General features: G+C 62.2%; 1 protein-coding gene across 2 annotated transcripts; it reads left to right on the top strand.

The window, feature by feature from the left end:
* Window positions 1-761: 761 nt before the first annotated feature.
* On the top strand, window positions 762-12,941 carry B4GALNT4 (beta-1,4-N-acetyl-galactosaminyltransferase 4). Of its 2 annotated transcripts, none has more exons than XM_056131800.1 (20): window positions 762-1,203; window positions 4,586-4,697; window positions 4,899-4,982; window positions 5,059-5,154; window positions 5,263-5,353; window positions 5,439-5,539; window positions 5,655-5,722; window positions 5,985-6,063; window positions 6,992-7,058; window positions 7,180-7,314; window positions 7,421-7,530; window positions 7,607-7,707; window positions 7,775-7,872; window positions 7,948-8,785; window positions 11,026-11,318; window positions 11,421-11,574; window positions 11,689-11,761; window positions 11,852-12,005; window positions 12,117-12,243; window positions 12,540-12,941. In XM_056131800.1, exons 1-20 carry the CDS (start codon window positions 794-796, stop codon window positions 12,661-12,663), a joined length of 3,315 nt encoding a protein of 1,104 aa, XP_055987775.1. In that variant the 5' UTR covers window positions 762-793; the 3' UTR covers window positions 12,664-12,941. The 2 variants fall into 2 exon arrangements, with proteins under 2 accessions (XP_055987775.1, XP_055987776.1); XM_056131801.1 differs by having other exon boundaries at window positions 945-1,203; window positions 4,586-4,689; window positions 4,887-4,982.
* Window positions 12,942-14,780: the final 1,839 nt, after the last annotated feature.

The following is a 14,780-nucleotide window of genomic DNA, read 5'->3' as shown; positions in this document are numbered from 1 at the left end:
GTGAAACCGCGGGGACAAAATGAACAAACACATCTTCACCCACACACTCCCAGGGCACAGTCCAACCACTCCTTGGACGCCCATTCACTCTGCACACTAAGAGTTGACCTGCGCGCCGCTGCTCCCACCCCACCCCCACAGACAGTCCTTCCCTCTGCCCGCATAGCCTCTCTCATTGCCACTGGTGGGTCCCCCACCTTGGCCCACTGCTGCTTCGTCCAGGGCACAGCAGCAAGCCCGGCAGCTAAGGGCCTTTGGACCAAGCCATGCGCTCCTGAGACTCTCCTCGCCTTCACCAGGAGCGCCCCGCAGGCCGGCCAGTCATCAGGCAGTTTCTCCCCAACGTCCTTTCCCTCTCCGTTCCCCGTGGCTTCTCAGAGGCTCAACCCAGGACCAGGGCCATCCCCAGCTCCCTGTGTCTCCACCAGACCGTACCGGAGGCTCGCGCAGTCTCCGTTCAGAAAACCCTGGCGTCACCTCCCCTCTCCAGGCTCCTGGCCCTGCACAGCGGCCCCCATCGCTGAGCCTCCCCATCCAGTCCCCCTTCCTCGGTCCCAGCACCTCGGCCCACCGCGCGTCCCCTCTGCCCCCCGCGCCCCGCTCTCCAAGCCCGGCGCACGACCGCGCCCCCGCGCCCAGGTGGATGCGCGCGGTGCGTGGAGATGCGCGACGGCACATCCTAACCTCCGGCCCCGCCCCCCGCCGCTGATTGGCCCCGCGCGTGCTGGCGGGGGTCCCGATTGGCTGGCGCCGCGGCCGGGACCGTTTCACGGTGGGTAGCACCGAAGCGTGGATGCCGCGCGTCCCGCCGCGGGCCCCCAGGAGCGCGGAGCCCCAGCGGCCGGGCGCGGCCGGGCGGGGGCGCCTCCGGGAGCCACTCGGCCGCCCACCCCGGCCGCCGCCGGGGGCAGCCTGGGGGCGCCGCCGCCGCGTGTGGCCGCGGGCGGCGGACAAAGGGCCATGCGGGGCCGCGGGGCGCGGCGCGGGGCGCGCTGGAGCCGGGGTCTGCAGCGGCGGCGCTGAGCGCGGCCGGGCGGGGCGGGCCCGCCGCGATGCCGTGGTTCCCGGTGAAGAAGATCCGCAAACAGATCAAGCTGCTGCTGCTGCTGTTGCTGCTCACCTGCGCCGCGTGGCTCACGTACGTGCACCTGAGCCTGGTGCGCCAGGGCCGCGCGCTGCGCCAGCGGCTGGGCTACGGCCGAGGTACGGCGGGGGGCGCGCGCCGGGCGGGCTGGGGCTGGGGGCACGCTTGGGTCAGTCCCGCACACCAGATGACGTCAGCGCAGACGCGCGCGCCCCCGCGGGAGCGGCCCCCAAGCTGGAGGGACCGATGGGGGTCTCTGGCCGAGGCCTCGCTTGCTCCTGGAGCGCCCTAGAGACGAAACCTAGCTGTGCCTCGGCTGCTCGCCTCCAAGGAACGGGGAAGGAGCAGGGGTCCGGCTTTGGGCGGCTTGAGGGGGCGGGGGCTGACCTGATCCAGCGCCGGTCTTCCCGGAAGCTTCCTGTGTTTTGGGAGTGGGGAGATGGGGGCGCGCATGGAAACAGACCCCATGCGCTACCCACTGTCAAGTGCCTGAGTGCAGGCACGGCGCGGACCTTGCACCCACACCCACTGCAAATCCTTACACCCATGGATCCTGCATCCACAGACCTATACCCACACCAACACGGACCCTCACCCACAGACCCTACAACCGCACGCCTGCACCCACACACCCTGCGCCCACACATCCCAACCCACACGCCCTACACCCACACACCTTATACTAACAGACCTTATACCCATAGAGCCTATTCCCACAGACCCTGCACCCAGGGGCCCTACACCTAGAGACCCTGCACTCACATACCCTGTATCCACACAACCTACACCCACATAACCTTTATCAACATAACCTACACCAAAGACCCTGCACCCTCCCACCCTACACCAACAGACCCTATACCTGCACAGCCTATACTCATAGACCTTGCACCCACACACCCTACACCCATAGACCCTGCACCCACTCAGCCTATATCCACACATCCTACACCAGCAGACCCTACACCCACTCACCCTATACCAACAGACCCTATACCCACATGGCCTATACCCAGACTCTGCACCCACACACCCTCCACTCACATACCCCGCACCTACCAACCCTACACTTTACACACGTGCACCCACAGGCCAAGAACCACCGAGCTCCTTAAACCCTGTCAGACCTGTGGGAGAGATCCAGAGGAGGGCCCTGCCCTCTAGTTGAGGAACCTGGGAGCTTCTTGGAGGAGTGAGCCTCTGACCTCTGGGGAAGAGCATTTCTAGAGCAGAAATGCACTGGTGACCAGGCAGGAGGGAATGTTAGAACCCTGGGGAAGTACCTCAGGGCAGGACTCAGCAGGACCCAGATCTGGAAAGGGGTGTTCTGAGGGTGAGGGTCAGGTTGCCGTGCTGCTCCTCTGCTTCTGCTTCAAGGACATGGACACCCTCATACAAATGTTGGTCTCATCCCACTGCCCCCCCAGGAGGTCCCCCATATAGCTCACTTCCTAGAAACAGATCACTCCACATTCCCCTAGAGCAGAGGACCCAGTACGCTTCGTAAATCCTAGAGCAGGATCCTAGAGTGTGACCCAGTGACACAGAACCCAGACGCCATCTCTGCAGCTGATTTGCAGTCCCTGAGCCACCGCCACCCTCCCCACTCTACTTCCTGAGCAGCAGGGAGTCTAGCTCAGCAGCTGAGGTGACATGGGAACCCCCTTCTCAGGGTTCCTCTGCTTTGGGCTGCAGAGTTCAGGCACTGTTCCATGCCCTGGACGTTTCAGCCCACAGATAGCACACTGTGGGGGGGTTGCCCCTGGGCCCTGTGTCCGGCCCCAGCCCCAGCAGAGTAGGGCTGTGGGGAGCCACTGAACATGCCGAAGGTTCTCCTCACTGGCTGGTGCTGCCTCTGACCAGAGACGCGGCACTGAAGGGGCAGCAACCTCCTTTCTGGCGCCAGCAGCCATGCGGATGGAGGTCACTGAGCCAGGGCTGCAGCACAGTGGCCGGCTGCTCTGGGACCCCGCTGCATCACAGATTTAGCTGGGTGAGCCATGGCCTTGCAGGCTGTGGCCTCTAGCTGGGGCCTCTCAGGAGCTCCCTTCCCATGACTGCCCTCGTGCAGAGAAGGGCATGAGGCTGCCACATCTGCGTGCCTCTCTCTCCTAGGCTTCAGGTACCCATATGCAGGTGTGCTTTAGAGCAGAGGGTCGCTGGGAAGGATCCTAGACAGATCACGTTGGGGTGTAAGAGACGGTCAGGTTCTAGGGTGTGGGACCTCCTGTGGCAGGGTGGGATGTTCAAGCCCACTGCTCACCGGGAATATAAGGGCATTGAGGCCATAGAGGTATCCTGCTCCCATCCAGGGGTTTTCCACTCTCCCAGCTCTGGAGATGGGACAGTGTTGGGGGACCGTCTCCTGGGGACAGCCTTCCTCTGGGCTTCCTCCTCAGCAGTGCACCTGCTGCTCCTGCCCAGGCTGTGCCCTGACCTCAGAGCAGGTGCATAATACACTGTATAGGCAGCAGTGCGGCTCTTCCAACAGGGGTTCAGTCATGCTAAGCTCTGGTAAAGGAGGCTTCACCAGATACTACTGCAGTCTTCAGGCAGGCAAATCACTAGGTATAGAGCAGTCCTGGAAGCCTTCCTGAAGGCAGAGTCGCTGGTGGTAATGGCCAGATGGGTGTACAAGCACCTATACATGTGCATACATGATGTATGTGCACACTCGTATGTGCATGGATGTGTTCTCATGTGTGCTGGAGTGTACTTGAATGTGCAGGCACATACACTGGTGTGTGCATGGGCATGCACATACAAATAACATGTCCATGGGTGCCTGTGTGCACTGTGTGCCTGTGTACAGCTGGTCTGGGACCCCGCAGCACCACAGATTTTGCTGGGTGAGCCATGGCCTGGCCACAAGCATAGTGGTGTGTGCATGCACACTAGCATGTATGTGGGTGTGTGTACTCACTTATGCTAGTGTACATGGAAGTACATGCACAAGCACACTATACATGCACTGGCATGTACATGATCCTGTGCATGCACACATAACTGAATGTATGCAGGAGTACATGTACGCACTTACACACTGGCATGTACACTCTTGACTGTTCTATCTAGGCAAGAGTCAGGTGCAGGCTTCAGAGTATGAGGAGAGAGCTGTGGGAGATGGCCTGGGATCAGGAGTGGACATTGAGAGATGACCTGGGATCAGAGTGGACTACGGGATATGGCCTGGGGTCAGGAGTGGACAGTGGGATATTGTCTGGGGATCAGGAGTGGACTGTGGGATATGACCTGGAGTCAGAAGTGGACAGAGGATATGGCCTGGGTCAGGAGTGGACCTGGGAGATGATCTGGGTCTCAGGAGTGGACATATGGGAGTCGTTCGCCACTATAGCTATTATTGGCAATCTCCAGGGACCAGGAGGAAGGCAGCCTTCCTGGGCAGTGCGCTGCCCATCTTGCCTCCTGCTGCCTGGTAGAGGTAGTGCCTCTGGCAGCAATCAAGTCTGAGCCTTAGCACGGCCTATGTGTCTCCCACAGATGGAGAGAAGCTAACTGGAGTGACAGAGGGCCGGGGCATCCGGGCTGCACGGTCCACACAGAGAGCAGAGGACTCCAGCGAGAGCCGCGAGGAGGAACAGGCGGTAAGAAAGTCAGGAGATTGCAGGACTCTGACCTGAGAGAGTGGATGCAGCTGGCCTGCGCACACACCCTCTCAGCTGTGTACCCCATGCATCAGCTTGGGCAGGAGAACTGAGGCCTGAGCCGGGGTCCTTGTGGGAGTGTGCAGAGCCCCACACCCCAAGTCTTGACTGTATCCCAGTGAACTTTTCTCTTGTAGGCTGAAGGTCAGGACCCAAACATGCTCCTGCCCGGGAGGGCTGGAAGGCCCCCACACCTGAACCTCACCCAGCACGTGCCTCCGTGGCAGGAGGAGGTGAGCTCGGCTTGGCTGGGATGGGTCTGGAGGGGGCTGCCAGGGCTGTGCTGAAGGGAAGGCTCCTGCTTCTCAGTACAAGGGGCAAGTGAACCTGCATGTGTTTGAGGACTGGTGTGGGGGCGCCGTGGGCCACCTCCGGAGGAACCTGCACTTCCCGCTCTTCCCTCACGTGAGTGCCCACAGCTGGGCAGGGTGGGTGAGGGTGGGGCATGGAGGGGCAGCACGAGGGAGAGCCAGGGTGGTGGACTTTGACAGAAAAGCTTGCCCCCTGCCCCAGACTCGAACCACCGTGAAGAAGCTGGCCGTGTCCCCCAAGTGGAAGAACTACGGACTCCGCATTTTCGGCTTCATCCACCCAGCGAGAGATGGTGTGGGGTCAGGTGTGCCGGGGAGGGGCAGGGAAGGGGGCAGGGAGGGGGGTCCACTCCCCCTGAACCCTCTCTTATGACCTAGGAGATGTCCAGTTCTCTGTGGCTTCAGATGACAACTCTGAATTCTGGCTGAGCCCAAATGAGAGCCCAGCAGGAGCCCAGCTATTGGCCTTTGTAGGCAAGGTACCTCCCAGCCTGTCACACCCCACTATTCCCACTGGGCCTCCTGTGGTATGACTCATAGGCCCTTCCAGCTTTTAAGGAGGCTGAGCCCTCATGGCCTCTCTGTCACCTCCAGACTGGCTCTGAGTGGACAGCTCCTGGGGAGTTCACCAAGTTCAGCTCCCAGGTGTCCAAGCCCAAGCGGTGAGTGACCATAGGGTGAGGCAGTGGGTACCATGTCTTCACCCTCCTACCCCACACCACCATACCCAGTACCCACCTTCCAGGACCCCTTAACCCCTCACACCAACGTCCCCCACCACCTGCTGCCAACCTCCACACGTTGCTCTACCCTTCCTTGAGAGTCCCGCCTGGGCCCAGTTCCTTGTGACTGTTCATCTCTTTGGGTTGGGGGTCTGAAAGCATGTGCATGGGGGAACCTGCTGCCTGACCCCCATGTCCCCAGGCTCATGGCCTCCCGGAGGTACTACTTTGAACTACTACATAAGCAGGACGACCGAGGCTCAGACCATGTGGAAGTGGGGGTGAGTGGCCGGCCCTCCCCAGGAGTGTCCAAGACTTCATCACGCCCCACCTTCCCACAGGAACAGCCCTGGGGACAAGCAGGCGCCCTGGCACCTGGCCCCTCTCTGCTCTGTCTGTTGTGGGACTCAGGAGCATCTTGAAGGCCATGAACCCTGAGTGGGGGAGGTCCTGAGGGGGGTGCAGAAAAGCGGGAGAACATAGCCACCGTGTGCCACACTCTGGCCTGCCATGCCCCAGTAGCTCAGTGTGACCTGTGCGTCCCAGCCCTGCACAGATGTGTGTTAGCCTGACTGGAGATGTGGTGGACCAAGCAATAACAGGGGAGGGGCTCAAGAGCCAGCTGGTGAGGTGACAGACAGGGGTGGGAGAGCTGGCCCTAACCCTGAGGATGGGAGTATGAGGGGTTCTCACCCCAGCTCACGATCTTGGCTGTGTGTGTGTGTGTGTGTGTGTGTGTAGGCAGGCGCGTACACGCATATCTAGTGGAGTCCTGGCTGGAGCAGCAAATAGGTGATTTATGGGTGCCAAAGGGGACTGAGGACGCAACCAGAGGGGTGAGACTGTTCCTGAGGGCCGCAGAGCTGGAGGACAGGGCTAGGCAGAAGGCCCCTCAGCAGGGAGGAGCCTCAGGAGGTCTTCAGGGGAATACAGGGCTCTTACAGGGACCCCTGCTTCTCTGCTTCCTGTTTCTAGGACCTCTGTCTTTTGGGTTGGGGGTCACACCCAGCAGTGCTCAGAGTTCACTCCTGACGGGACTCAGGACCCTGTTGGGTGCCAGGGATGGAAGGCAGGCGCCTTCCCCCTTGCACTTTCTCTCTCTCTGGCCCTTCTCGGGGCCTCTTGAGCACCACCTCCAGTTCATCCTGGGAGGGTTTGCCCCCGTGTTCTGCCGCCCAGCTCCTGACCATGCTGTCCCCCCACCCGCAGTGGCGAGCCTTCCTGCCCGGCCTGAAATTCGAGGTCATCGGCTCCTCTCACCTCTCTCTCTACACAGGTGCCATCTTGGCAGCCCCGGAGCGGGGAGGCTGGGATGAGGGTTTGTTTGGGATGCTCTCAGGTATGGGTCAGGAGGGGTCTCGGCACCCTCTGAATCCCAACTTTCCTTCTGTCCCCAGATGAGTCAGCTCTAAAGATGGATCACGTGGCCCATGTTCCCCAGTCTCCAGCCAGCCACGTGGCAGGGCATCAGCCACAGGAGGAGCCCAGAGCCGACATGCTGCGGCTAGACCCCCGAGACACCTTCTTCCTCAGTGAGGGGGCTCGCGGGGGTGTAGGGTGCACTGGATGAGCCTTTAGTGTGAGGGTGCGGTTGCAGAGGTCTGGGGGACTGGGGCCAGTCTGAGTCCCTTCCTGCAGCCCCCCGCGTGGAGCCCGCCAGTGTGGAAAGCGTGTTGGAGCCCTGTGCCTATGCGCCCACCTACGTGGTCAAGGACTTCCCCATTGCCAGATACCAGGGGCTGCAGTTCGTGAGTGACCAGCTTCACCCAGAGCCCAGTCGGCCCCCTTGGCCAGGCATGGCTCTCACCTCTGCCCTCCCTCCAGGTATACCTGTCCTTTGTGTACCCCAACGATCACACACGCCTGACGCATATGGAGACTGACAACAAGTGCTTCTACCGGGAATCACCTCTGTACCTGGAAAGGTGGGCACAGGGGGCAGCAGTGCAGGGCAGGGCTTCTGAGGGTCCCTAACTCCCGCCCCACCCCCAGGTTTGGGTTCTACAAATACATGAAGATGGACCGGCCAGATGGTGAGGACGAAGAGGAAGAGGTGCAGCGCCGTGCCTTCCTCTTCCTCAGCCCAGATGGTGAGTTTCGGCACTCCATGCCCCCACCCCAGCACTGCCCACTCCCTGACAGCAGCCTCACCTGTGTCTCCTTAGACTTCTTGGAAGAGGAGAATGAGCACGACCTGCTGGACAGTGTGGACCCCACCGGGGTGACGCCCGCACAGAGCAGCCGCTCTTCCAGTGCCCCCGCTGCCCCTGTGGAGGCCCACGCCACCTTCGCACCTCCAGCGTCCCCCAGCCTCCCGGCCGAGCAGGCCCCACGGCGCTCCAGGGCGCTGAACTGGGCCCCCCGGCCCCTGCCCCTCCTCCTGGGCCGCCCTCTACGACCCCGGAGCCCAAAGGTGTACGTGACGCGGGTCCGGCCCCAGGCCCCGCCTCCTCCGCGCCCGCCCTGGCCTCCCTTCCCTGGAGTCTTCGTGCGCCCTAGGCCCCTGCCCCGGGTGCCCCTGCGTGCACCTCCACGCCTACCTGGGGCCCGGGGACGCAGGACTGGCCGCCCCCCAGCCCCGGAGCTCAGGCCCCGGCCCCGGGCACCGACCCCCCACGGGCACCGGGCTGGCCTCCTGCCGCCCACTGCGGCCACCGTGAACTCGTCCAAGGTGCAGCCCGTGACCTCCTTCCTGAGCCTGTCGCAGGTGTCACGGCCAGGGGGGGAGGAAGAGGAGGAGGAGGAGGAGGAGGAAGAAGAAGGCGGCGAGGCCGCGGAGGACAGCGCGGAAGAGGCGGCGCCAGGGCCGGCGCGTGGCCGCTGGCGCGAGGAGGCCATTGACTGGCAGCGCACCTTCAGCGTGGGCGCGCTGGACTTCGAGCTGCTGCGCTCGGACTGGAACGACCTGCGCTGCAACGTGTCCGGCAACCTGCAGCTGCCCGAGGCCGAGGCGGTGGACGTGGTGGCCCAGTACATGGAGCGGCTCAACGTGCGCCACCCCGGGTACTGGCCGCGCCGCTGCTCGGGGCCCTCCCCGCCCCGCCCCTGCACGCAGGCTACGGTCAGCCCGAGCGCCTCGCGCCGGGGCGGTGCCGAACCCCGAGTTCCCACGGGGGGGAACCCCACTGACCCCCTTGGAAGGCCTGAGCGTGGCCGGGAGCCCCCAGACTCACCCCCACACGTGGCTGGAGGCGGGTCTCCGCGACGCTGCCGGGTCTTCCCGGGACCCAGTCTGGCTTCAGAAGCTGCGCGTGGACACCCCCCCACCGTCGCCCCCCAGTTGGCAGGATCGTGGTGGGGAGGGGCCTGCGGAGTTCTGAGCTGTGCTGGCAGGGGACAGGTGAATGTGGGCAGAGGCGGGGACCCGTGGGCGCTGGGGGGAGGGGTGGGCTGAGAGGAGTGAGATTTGGGGGGGGCAGAGGGGCGTGGCAGTGAGGGCTGTGAGAGGCGGAGCCTGTGGACTGAAACTGCGGTGAAGTCTGGAGTGGGACTGAGAGGCGGAGCCTGTGAAGGGGCGTGTGGGAGGCGGAGTCTGGGGCTTTGAGAGGTGGGGTCTATGAAGTGGGGCTGGGGGAGGCGGAGTCTGTGGAGTGGGGCTGGAGGAGGCGGAGTCTAGGGCTTTGAGAGGTGGGGTCTGTGGAGTGGGGCTGTGAGAGGCGGAGTCGGGTGGGGCTGGGGGGCGGAGTCTGTTGAGGGGGACTGAGAGGCGGAGTCTGGAGTGGGGCTGTGAGAGGCGGAGTCTGGGGCTTTGAGAGGTGGGGTCTATGAAGTGGGGCTGGGGGAGGCGGAGTCTGTGGAGTGGGGCTGGAGGAGGCGGAGTCTAGGGCTTTGAGAGGTGGGGTCTGTGGAGTGGGGCTGTGAGAGGCGGAGTCGGGTGGGGCTGGGGGGCGGAGTCTGTTGAGGGGGACTGAGAGGCGGAGTCTGGAGTGGGGCTGTGGGAGGCGGAGTCTGGGGCTTTGAGAGGTGGGGTCTGTGGAGTGGGCTGGGGGAGGCGGAGTCTGTGGAGTGGGGCTGGGGGAGGCGGAGTCAGGAGTGGGGCTGTGAGAGGCGGAGTCTGTGGAGTGGGGCTGTGAGAGGCGGAGTCTGGAGTGGGGCTGTGGGAGGCGGAGTCTGGGGCTTTGAGAGGTGGGGTCTGTGGAGTGGGGCTGTGAGAGGCGGAGTCTGTGGAGTGGGGCTGGGGGAGGCGGAGTCAGGAGTGGGGCTGTGGGAGGCGGAGTCTGGGGCTTTGAGAGGTGGGGTCTGTGGAGTGGGGCTGTGAGAGGCGGAGTCTGTGGAGTGGGGCTGGGGGAGGCGGAGTCAGGAGTGGGGCTGTGAGAGGCGGAGTCTGTGGAGTGGGGCTGTGAGAGGCGGAGTCTGGAGTGGGGCTGTGGGAGGCGGAGTCTGGGGCTTTGAGAGGTGGGGTCTGTGGAGTGGGGCTGTGAGAGGCGGAGTCTGTGGAGTGGGGCTGGGGGAGGCGGAGTCAGGAGTGGGGCTGTGGGAGGCGGAGTCTGGGGCTTTGAGAGGTGGGGTCTGTGGAGTGGGGCTGTGAGAGGCGGAGTCTGTGGAGTGGGGCTGTGAGAGGCGGAGTCTGGAGTGGGGCTGTGGGAGGCGGAGTCTGGGGCTTTGAGAGGCGGGGTCTATGGAGTGGGGCTGGGGGAGGCGGAGTCTGGGGCTTTGAGAGGTGGGGTCTATGGAGTGGGGCTGTGAGAGGCGGAGTCTGGAGTGGGGCTGTGGGAGGCGGAGTCTGGGGCTTTGAGAGGTGGGGTCTGTGGAGTGAAACTGAGAGGCAGAGTCGAGTGGGGCTGTGAGGCGGAGCCTATGAAGGGGGTGTGTGAGGGGCGGAGTCTGGAGTGGGGCTGTGAGAGGCGGAGTCTGTGGAGTGGGGCTGTGAGAGGCGGAGTCGGGAGGGGCTGGGGGAGGCCAAGTCTGAACCCCGAGTTCCCACGGGGGAAGGGGGGCTGTGAGAGACTAACCGCTGCGGGGGAGGCTGCGCAGAGGAACCCTGAGTGGGAGCGCAGGGTTTGGGCTTGGGGGTGGCGCTGAGAGGCTGAGGGGGAGGCAGGGTGGGGGAGTGCTGGGGGCCAAGTGCGTGGCCTATTAGGATCCGAGACGTGCGAGGCTGCTGTGGGCAGCAGTGGGAGCCCTTGAAGGCTTCTGAGCACGGACAGGCACCACCGCACAGGAACGAGCGCCCGGCCCGGCCTTCTGGGGGTGCCGGGTGCGGGGGGAGAGGTCCGAAGACTGATGCCGGCCCCACCTTCCAGGCGCTTTTCGCTCCTGCGCATCGTGAACGTGGAGAAGCGCAGAGACTCCGCGCGCGGGAGTCGCTTCCTGCTGGAGCTGGAGCTGCAGGAGCGCGGGAGTGGCCGCCTGCGCCTGTCGGAGTACGTCTTCCTGCGCCTGCCGGGAGCGCGCACGGGGGACGTGGACGACGAGGATGGCGAGAGCCCCGAGCCGGTGCCCGCCTCCTCCACGCGCCCCGACGGCCGCCCGGAGCTCTGCAGGCCTCTGCGCCTGGTCTGGCGCCAGGACGTGATGGTGCATTTCATCGTGCCAGGTGTGTGGGGCCTGGGACGCGGATCCCGGGAAGGCGGGTCGGGAGCGCACAGGGCGGGCGTCGCAGCCGCCTCTTCACCACCCGCATCCCTACCTTGTGCAGTGAAGAACCAGGCGCGCTGGGTGGTGCAGTTCCTGACGGACATGGCTGCCCTGCACGCGCGCACCAGGGATGCACGCTTCAGCGTCATCCTGGTGGACTTTGAGAGCGAAGACATGGACGTGGAGCGGGCCCTGAAGGCCGCGCGGCTGCCCAGGTAACCGCAAGCCCACCCCGGCCCGAGGGACTGAGACGCTCTCCTCCCAGGGAAAGATGGGTGTCCTGTCCTTGTCTGCAGGGCTGAGTGCCTTGACTGCCCTGCCCACCTCAGGTACCAGTACCTCCGGCGATCCGGAAACTTTGAGCGCTCTGCGGGGCTGCAAGCTGGTGTGGATGCGGTGGAGGTGAGGGCGGGGGCGGGGGGGGGGGGGAGGGCGGCCAAGGAAAGAGTACTGCAGGAGGAGAGGGCGGGACTCAGACCTTGGGACTTCCAGGATGCCAGCAGCATCGTCTTCCTCTGTGACCTGCACATCCACTTCCCCTCCAACATCCTTGACTGCATCCGCAAGCACTGCGTGGAAGGCAAACTGGCCTTTGCTCCGGTGGTCATGCGCCTTGGCTGTGGGAGTTCACCACAGGACCCACACGGTAATACCCAGTACCTGCTCCTGGCAGGACCCAGTACATATCCTGCACATCCTCTCTGATATCAGGGACCATGTCTGAGGTGCCTCCCACTCCCACTCCACCCCACCCCAGGTTACTGGGAGGTGAATGGTTTTGGCCTCTTCGGAATCTACAAATCAGATCTGGACCGCGTTGGGGGCATGAACACGGAGGAGTTTCGGGACCAATGGGGTGGTGAGGACTGGGAACTCCTGGACAGGTAAATACACCTGCCCTTCAGAAATGGGGCAAGTCCTTCTGACCCTGGTCCCCAATGGGGCCATTCCCTCCTAATGGCATCTCCCATGGTCCTCTGTTGAACTTCCTGGGACCCCTACGCCAAAAAGGCTGTCCCGTGGCTCCTGGGTCCCGTAAGCTGAGACAGACCCCAATCTTCTGCAGCCCAGGATCCCCTTACTTCTCCCACTCAGGCCCCTGCCCCCCACCCTGCTCTGATGCCCTGTTCCCCAGGGTCTTCTTCCCACTCAGCCCCTGCCCTGCCCTCCTGCTCCCCAGGGTCCTGCAGGCAGGCCTGGAGGTGGAACGGCTACGGCTACGGCACTTCTACCACCACTTTCACTCCAAGAGGGGCATGTGGGGGGCGCACAGCCGCAAAGGCCCACACACCCAGGGGCCCTGAAGATGGAGGACCCTTTGGTGGCCCTCTACTGCAGTGGGCTCCACACCACGATGGCCACCACCGTATCTGCATCTCTGTTCCCATGGCCAGACTGGCTGGGAGGAGCCACTTCTTGGTGGGGTTGGGCGCACTCCCACCCCTACACTGTGTGGGGTTGGGCACTCTGCGATGATTTCTGTGAAATTTTGCTGTAGAGATGACATTGTTTTCAGGGTTCCCAAACGTTCAGTCTGTTCTGTTTTTTATTCAGAATGAAATGAAATATTTTTTTTAGTTCTGACTCATCTTCTGTGTGTGGTTCTCTCTGGAGGGCAGATGGTACAGGGGTAAGTGGGTCCTGCCTCCTGCCATTGGTGGTTTGAGGGGTCCTGGTAGCCCTGGGTCCTGTCTCCAGGCTGTGGCAGCATACTCTCAGCCCCACGACCATTCACCATCTCCCACTTATTTTGAGTGTCAAGGCTGGCGGCTGTGGAGCCTCTCTGAGCCTGAGCAGTTATGAATGTGGAGGGTCTTCTACTGTGAGCAGGAATGGACAGTCTCCTCAGTCTCCTTTTTTCGGGGGTGGGGGTCTCCCCAGTGGTGCTCGGGGCCACTGGCTACACCCAGTGGCTCCGTGTGGTCTGGCCTTGGGAGCCATCTCCAGCCCGCCCTTCTCTCTGGCCTCAGAGCCTTGAGCATAGCCTATTCTGCTGGCAATGAGGAGGGTGGGATGCATTTGAGGTTGGCAGGGGGGAGACTTGTTGGGATCAAGTCACCACAAACACCAACTACAGGCTTGAGCCCTAACAGGCTCACATGTTCAGCTTTGCCATGAAACTGGCCGCCGAGGGTCAGGAGGGTCACTGAGTCCCACTCAGAGGTTGGGCAGCACTTCTAGCCCAGCATCAGGGAGGCGGGTCTCCAGGGGCTGGGGGCTGCAGGGACAGCTGTGTACACACTCAGTGGAGATTAACTGGGATCTGGGCTGAAGGCCTGAGATGGATCCCTGCAGGGCTTCCACTCTCCTGGGACCTGCACTGTCTGCATCTCCAACCTGACTTCCTGGCTTGCCTCACTACCTGCTGGGCCAGAATCACCACCTTCACAGCTTGCCCTATCCTCCTATTTACCCCCCCCCACACACACACACACCCTATCTCTCCTTCCTTCACTGTGGGCCCCTGTGGTCTCGGCAATTCTTCCCCTTCTCAGCTAGCACCCTTGCTTGACACAGTCACATCCGCTGGTCACAGGATGCGGGGACAATGACTGGGGAATTTTGGGGCCATCCCCAGACTTCAGCACACTTATAGCAACCCATCTGCTAGCAGCCTGACAAGTCACAAGCGGGAAGAAAACATTCAAATAACTTCTCAGAAAACTGTGTGTGTGTGTGTGTGTGTGTGTGTGTGTGTGTGTGTCCGCACACGCACAGATGTTCACAAGCCCTCCCATCACCAACAGCACTCCCTCCCCGCCCCGATGAAGACACTGACAACAGCCCATGGGAAGATGGTGTGGGGTACTTACAAAAGTGAACCTCTCCCATCTAGCAGTAATCCCCATCCTTGGACTTCATACAAAGGAATGAAGAGCTGAGTCCACCTGAAACTACATAAAAAAACATCTGCAGGATTCAGCATGGGTCATCAAATCATAGAAGCAACCAAGATGCCCTTTGAGAGGTGACAGATGACAGACAGGTCCGTCCAGATATGGAACATGATTCAGCGAGAGAAGCTGTGTGACAAGAACTACAAAACACATCGAGGAAAATGTGGGTGAAACTCTCCAGGGTCAAACCTCAGATGGGTCTTAAAGGTGGTTTTTGTTTGGTTTGTTTTTGGTTTGGGGGCCACACCTCAATGTTCAGGCCTCACTCCTGGTGGTACTCAGGATACCTTGTGGTGTTGGAGATCAACCCAGGTTCAGCCACACAGGAGGCAATCACCTTAAACTATCTCTTAAACTATCTCTCCTGGTTCAGTAAGTTTTTTGGTTTGTTTTTGAGTCACTTCCAGTGGTAGTCAGGAATTACTCATGGCTCATTGCTCAGAGATCACTCCTGGCTGTGCTCAGGAATGATTCCTCGTTCACTGCTTAGGGATGACTCGTGGCTCAGTGTTTACTCCTGGCTC

This window comes from Sorex fumeus, unplaced genomic scaffold (assembly GCF_029834395.1).
Source record: "Sorex fumeus unplaced genomic scaffold, SorFum_2.1 ptg000093l, whole genome shotgun sequence".
Lineage (NCBI taxonomy): Eukaryota > Metazoa > Chordata > Mammalia > Eulipotyphla > Soricidae > Sorex > Sorex fumeus.
This window is presented reverse-complemented; position numbering and strand designations above follow the sequence as displayed.